General features: G+C 40.1%; 1 protein-coding gene across 1 annotated transcript; it reads left to right on the top strand.

Moving 5' to 3' along the window:
- The first annotated feature begins 3,092 nt into the window (after positions 1 to 3,092).
- Positions 3,093 to 5,569, top strand: LOC115022981 (aquaporin-1-like). The gene is made up of 4 exons (XM_029454109.1): positions 3,093 to 3,536; positions 4,239 to 4,400; positions 4,624 to 4,704; positions 5,008 to 5,569. The coding sequence occupies exons 1-4, from the start codon at positions 3,174 to 3,176 to the stop codon at positions 5,188 to 5,190; spliced, it is 789 nt and encodes a 262-aa protein (XP_029309969.1). The 5' UTR covers positions 3,093 to 3,173; the 3' UTR covers positions 5,191 to 5,569.
- Positions 5,570 to 6,023: the final 454 nt, after the last annotated feature.

Below are 6,023 nucleotides of genomic sequence, written 5' to 3'. Positions count from 1 at the left end.
GTCATTTATCTATATTCACCTCTTTTTCCTCATATTTAGCTGTATACACGTTTAAATCACGCTTTTCTTTTAATGCAACACAAACAATGTTGTTGTTATTTTTACCTTTATTTTACTAGGATAAGTTATAACAGAGATATTGAAGAAATAGGAAGATTAAGTGGTGCACTCTTGCATAAATCATTTTAATTTATTTCATAATAAGAGGTGAACTCCATCCTCTCACATCCAACAGTAAACACTAAATTCCAGCTGCTATTAACTGGCAGAAGATTAAAATGTTGCAGTATTGAAGCAAATAGCAATGTTCTGGAAAATGACACAATTTCTATCAACCATTTTTCATTTTGAATAAGAAACAGTTCCACTTGGAAAGACCTTCAATTCTAAAATAAAACATTCATGTTTTTCTCAAAAGTCAAAGAGGGTTTCACTTTGCAGTTCTTTACTGCTTTTTAATCAATCAAATGTTTTTACAATTAGTTATGGATGTATATACAATCTGCACCCACGGTTGGATTATTGTGGCGTTACACTGACGACCTCTGTGTATGGTATGTGTCATACCTAAATACCAAACAAACTCATGTGCCGATCAAGCCCACCATGACCTTGACCTCCCCTTGACAGTTACTTTCTGCGGTTGTTATAACCGTCAGTTAGCTGGAAACTCTACATAAATTACTCAAACAGGGTGACTCACTGTGTTTATACTTTATGTGTTTTTAAGCATTCTCCACATTCCACTATCGTGGTCTGAGCACGTCACAAGTGACATCCCTCCTCATCTCCAGCAAAGGTTCGGCTTAGAGAAGAAGTAAGCAGAAGTTGAGAAGATGCAGAGATATCCATTGATAGCATTGTTATGGTGTTGGTTGACTTCAGATTGAGTTAATCATCAATACAAAAATATAAATAGGATTTAGAATAGTGTTGAATATAACGGATACACGGCTAGATGTTAATTGATTAGGTATTTCTATTTTTATTCTGTACACACATACTTGTTCTTTGAGAACAGAACAGTCCGGTGCCTTGATCAAAGGAGACACAGTTTGTGTGTTTGCACTATGAGAGTTATCTTGATGTACATTCATTTCATTATCCATGGTAATAATCTCCATCACTGCAGGTTTGAGCACTTTCAAATGTATCCATTTCTCCATAACCTAGTTAATGACAAAAACCTGCAGAATCTCACATTAGTGCTTTCACAGATGTTATAAGGTTACACCTCTGGGTTACACATTACATACTACGTTATGTAAACCCACCCTACATGCATATTTGACATATTCCATCTCAAATCGGATCCTCGCTCGCTGACATTGTTGCCGTGACTTTAGACCCTGAGCATAGTCAACGTGTCCCTGATTGCTTTTGCATATCTCACTTTGTAAATCTGTTAAAAATTCATTTCATCCTTCAATTAATATCAGAAAAGGCGACCGAAGTAGAGTTAGCCATACATATAAACTATTCCTCAGGTCTGACCTGTTGAAATGTGACAAATGCCGATTAATAAATCATTTATTAGCTCTTTCATCAGCCGTCAAGTTTTCTCTTTTAAATGTTAGTTAGTCATTACTTTTCAACCTTCTCTGTCATGTCAGTTCCCCCCCGCAGCACACTGAGCACACCGCTGTTAAAGGGATTGAGAGGAGTTGGTTTGATTGACAATATGACAATATATTGCATGGCTCCAAATCCCATCTTATTTTGCTTGTGCACCGCACGCCTCTGGCCATGAACATACCAAACTTTCACCACTGCAGCATACGCTCAATTTATTCAGTGTTTTCATCATAACATTATTTCTAAACCTCAGGCTACATCTGTCCTGGATCTTATCGCTTTATTTAGTCATCCTATGCTGCAATGAGCAAATTACTCAACTCAACTTTTACTGTAAATCATTCATAACGTAGTGAAATTACATCAGTTGAAATTCTGTGTTTCGGTAACACAGTTAAATTAGTTTAGTTTGAATTAAATCCTCAGAAATGTAAAACATTAAAAGTACATTATGTCATTTTCTTGATCAAAGCAATAGAAGTCGATTTTATATATGTTTATTAAGAAGATCACGCAGAGAGCAAACGCCCACAGTATCACCAGGTAAATTCCATGACGGATTTTGCATCGGCCTGGCTGCTGTTTGTCGTCACACCCCCTCGTCTTGGGGTCCAGGTGCAACAGGCAGCTCATTTCTCAAAGTTGATGTTTTACCCTGCGCCAACTTATATTATTACTAGTTATTGTTTCTCCATCTACTAGAAATATTTCCCGTTTCCACTTTAAAACATTAACATGTTGTTTTTTTGTGATCTAGTGACATGCTAAATATGCAGTTGTTTTCCTTTTCATGTTTAAATACCGATTTATTCCAATTTAATAAATAATGTTTTAAGTCTTGTTTTTATTTTTAAGAATATTTTCAATTAATGCATTGTGTTTTTTATGCTCTCAACTGTTATTTTAATTATCTCTCTTTCTCTCAAAGTGAGTCTCAGAGCTGGCATGTGAGAAGTTATTTGGGTGGTCTTGTAAAAGCTTGTCACTGAAAGGAAGGGTGAGACCTGGAATGATTATTTGGGAGTTGCCTGGCTTCTCTCTGGCTCTTCCTTATGTGCAGTCAGTGACCCATGGTGTTATTACGTCCCCAGGAGCACAAGACACAATTATGCAAGGTTTTTAACTTTTAAAGCTGAAGCACAAATTGGACAAATTAAACTTAAAATGTTTATAATTCATCTTGATTGAAAGCTACAATGTTTTCCCACTGAAATGTCACAACCAGAGGCTCTGCTGTGAAACGGTAAATGCTTGTGTGAGTGGAAACTTTACCCTTGCATACAGCTATTTCAGGTCCCAATTCTATAACTCACTAAAGTCCAAAGACCAGAAAGTGGTGCACAGGGAGGAACTATGAGAGGGGTTGGAGGACAGGCAGAGGAGGAGGGAGGGTGAGGGTGCAGAGGGAGGGAAGTGAGAGACTGGTCTTTTGGATTTCTCATTAATTCAGCGTGGCCCTCTCTTTCAGTTTTTTTAAAGCCCTCCCACTGACCATTATCAGCCCAGGCCTTATATATGCAGCCTGCTGCTGTTGTTTGTGAGAACATACGCTTTACACAGTTCAAATCCACAGCCAAGACAGCCACACTGCCACCACCATGAGAGAGCTTAAGAGCAAGGATTTCTGGAGGGCCGTCCTGGCTGAACTGGTCGGCATGACCCTTTTCATTTTCCTCAGCATCTCCACAGCTATTGGGAACCCGAACAACACAAACCCAGACCAGGAGGTGAAGGTATCGCTGGCTTTCGGATTGGCCATTGCCACACTGGCCCAGAGTTTAGGCCACATCAGTGGAGCCCACCTGAATCCTGCTGTTACCCTCGGGATGCTTGCCAGCTGCCAGATCAGCGTGTTTAAGGCGGTCATGTATATTGTGGCCCAGATGCTGGGTTCAGCTCTGGCCAGTGGCATTGTGTATGGAGCTCGACCAAGTACCAATCTTCAACTGGGGCTCAACTCTGTAAGTACATTTCATATTACTGCTGTTGACAGACCATGTATGTGATTCAAAATTGGGAACTCTAAAACATCCCACACTACCAAAGAATGTGATGTACTGCGTTATGATTCAACAGTATGTATTCAAAGTGCCTTTGTAGTCTAAAGTTGACCTCCCAGGGGAAACTGAGTCTTTTGTGAGGATGTACGCACTTAATTTGGCACTGTTTGTGTTGTTCCTCGTACATTCTGTCATTGCTTATTATTTAATAGTGATGACACATGATTAAAGCACGCCACACTGCAACAGCTGAAAGAATCTGCAAAATGAAAATACGCAATGTCAGCTCTTTGACATTTCTTCTCAGATGTTTTAGTAAAAGTGTGGCTTTGCACTCTTAAAATGCTTCACTTATCTTTTCCTATCTGTAATGTGTAACATCAGATGTGTTCTTCAAGAGTGTCAAGACATGATATCTGTTCACTGTGGAGAAACTGTTCTGACCCCATACACAGTGTACCTCAGCTGAATATTGCTGACTAACTACAATCAGGTCTTTCATTAATGAAAAAGAAAAAATAATGTGTCACTTTGGAGCCTCTGACAAATTGCTGTCATACTTGCGGGGCGATGACAGCGGCTGCTAAATGAGAAGTGCTCTTGATGGGAAACTATCCATCTAACTGACTGTTGTTGTTTTGGATTCTTCTCTTACTCTCGCAGCTCAACGGTGTCACTCCCAGTCAAGGCGTGGGCATCGAGCTCCTGGCAACCTTCCAGCTTGTGCTGTGTGTCATTGCAGTCACTGATAAAAGGCGGCGTGATGTCACCGGCTCAGCACCCTTGGCCATTGGCCTCTCGGTCTGCCTGGGACACTTGGCAGCTGTAAGTTGCACCTTACAACCATCTACAATACAGTATTATGTTTATCTAGGACTAGAAACAGTATGTAAACAAGCACCAGATATGATAACGCTCTTGGAGTGAAAGAATTTAATGCATTCTTATTGTTTTAGCTTAAACCCCTGACTATGTATAGCCTGATTACAGCACCAGACCATGTAGCTGAAGATATCTTCTTATGCTGTCTCTTTTTCGTTGAGTACAGATCAGCTACACCGGCTGTGGCATCAATCCCGCTCGCAGCTTTGGTCCGGCTTTGATCCTGCTCGATTTCAAGGACCACTGGGTAAGTCAGAGATGGAAGCACAAAAGCTTTTTACGCGTGCCTCACATTTTTCTGCATGCATATTACATGTCAAGCTTAAATAAGTCAATGACTCCATAGCAGACTGATGTCTCCACTACCTGTGATTCATTCTACCCGAGTTAATCAGTTATAGAGTTCCTATTGTTTTACAATTAACCCGGCAGAGATATCGACAAAAAGTAAACCTTTTGAACTTCACTGGAATCTTTGTGTTGTATCTTTCTGTGATAAGAGGTGTTAACCAACGTCGATGCAGAGATTGATCAGAGTTATCCATTGCAGGTGTACTGGGTGGGGCCGATGTGTGGTGGTGTAGCAGCAGCTCTCGTCTACGATTTCCTGCTTTCCCCTAAATTTGATGACTTCCCTAATCGCATGAAGGTCCTGGTCAGCGGACCGGTCGGTGATTATGACGTAAACGGAGGCAACGACACTACGGCAACCATCGAGATGACGTCGAAATAGTCCCATGCAGTCACAAACCACTTAGTTTCAATGTACATGTTTATGCTCCTGTAAAAACAAAATGTTAGTGTGGGATGTCAGCGTTCTTGGGCTGTTGTGAAATACCAATGAAGATGGTAACTTTGTGGTAACGGGTCAGTTAGTGTCACTATCAGAATCACTACTTCGTTTGACCCGACACACAAGCCGCTCAAGCATACAAGTCGAGGGTGTGAGAAAGTGTGAAATGTTTCCCCATATCAGTATTCTATGATGAGCCATTTTTTGTATACTCTGTGTGTCTGTAGTACTTTTTATTTCTTATGGATAATGTATTGTGTGTGCACTCTTGAACTGTCTCACTTTTTGTAAGTAAATAAAACACTTGTTGTTAACAGCTGTTACTTTATGTGCTTTCTTCTTACCAGATATCAACACATGTTGTGTCTGATGTTATAGATTAGATGTTTCCTTCTCTCGCTCTAACCAATCAGGCATTCAAAGCACTTAAAATGATTGAACTAAGAAAAGAAAACATATATTGGATACGTATTATCTTGTTTAAAAGAGAAATTATCCCATTACATCGTAAAATCTGTCCAATTACAGTACAGTATTGAGGATTGAGACACTCCATAATATTTCCAAGATGAAAACATACAGATTCATCCATGGCCAGATTAACCTTTAGGGGGGCCACAGGGCAAACTTTTGCAGCTGGGCCTCTTCCTATGAACCTGGGCCCCTAGAGGTCTGAGGCCCTGAGGTTTGCCCAGTCTTGGATTTATCTGATAAAAAACAGATCTGCATTCCTGAAGAACTAATTAATATTCATTAGCAAGCATGTTTCAGCT

This window comes from Cottoperca gobio, chromosome 17 (genome assembly GCF_900634415.1).
Source record: "Cottoperca gobio chromosome 17, fCotGob3.1, whole genome shotgun sequence".
NCBI lineage: Eukaryota > Metazoa > Chordata > Actinopteri > Perciformes > Bovichtidae > Cottoperca > Cottoperca gobio.
This window is presented reverse-complemented; position numbering and strand designations above follow the sequence as displayed.

What these genes read in the sequence shown, in the direction of transcription:
- LOC115022981 (XM_029454109.1), top strand. Translation starts at nt 3,174, where the DNA reads ATGAGAGAGCTTAAGAGCAAGGATTTCTGGAGGGCCGTCCTGGCTGAA. An exon ending in TTCAACTGGGGCTCAACTCT is followed by an intron (nt 3,537 to 4,238) that starts GTAAGTACATTT and finishes TTACTCTCGCAG; the next exon opens with CTCAACGGTGTCACTCCCAG. An exon ending in TCGATTTCAAGGACCACTGG is followed by an intron (nt 4,705 to 5,007) that starts GTAAGTCAGAGA and finishes TATCCATTGCAG; the next exon opens with GTGTACTGGGTGGGGCCGAT.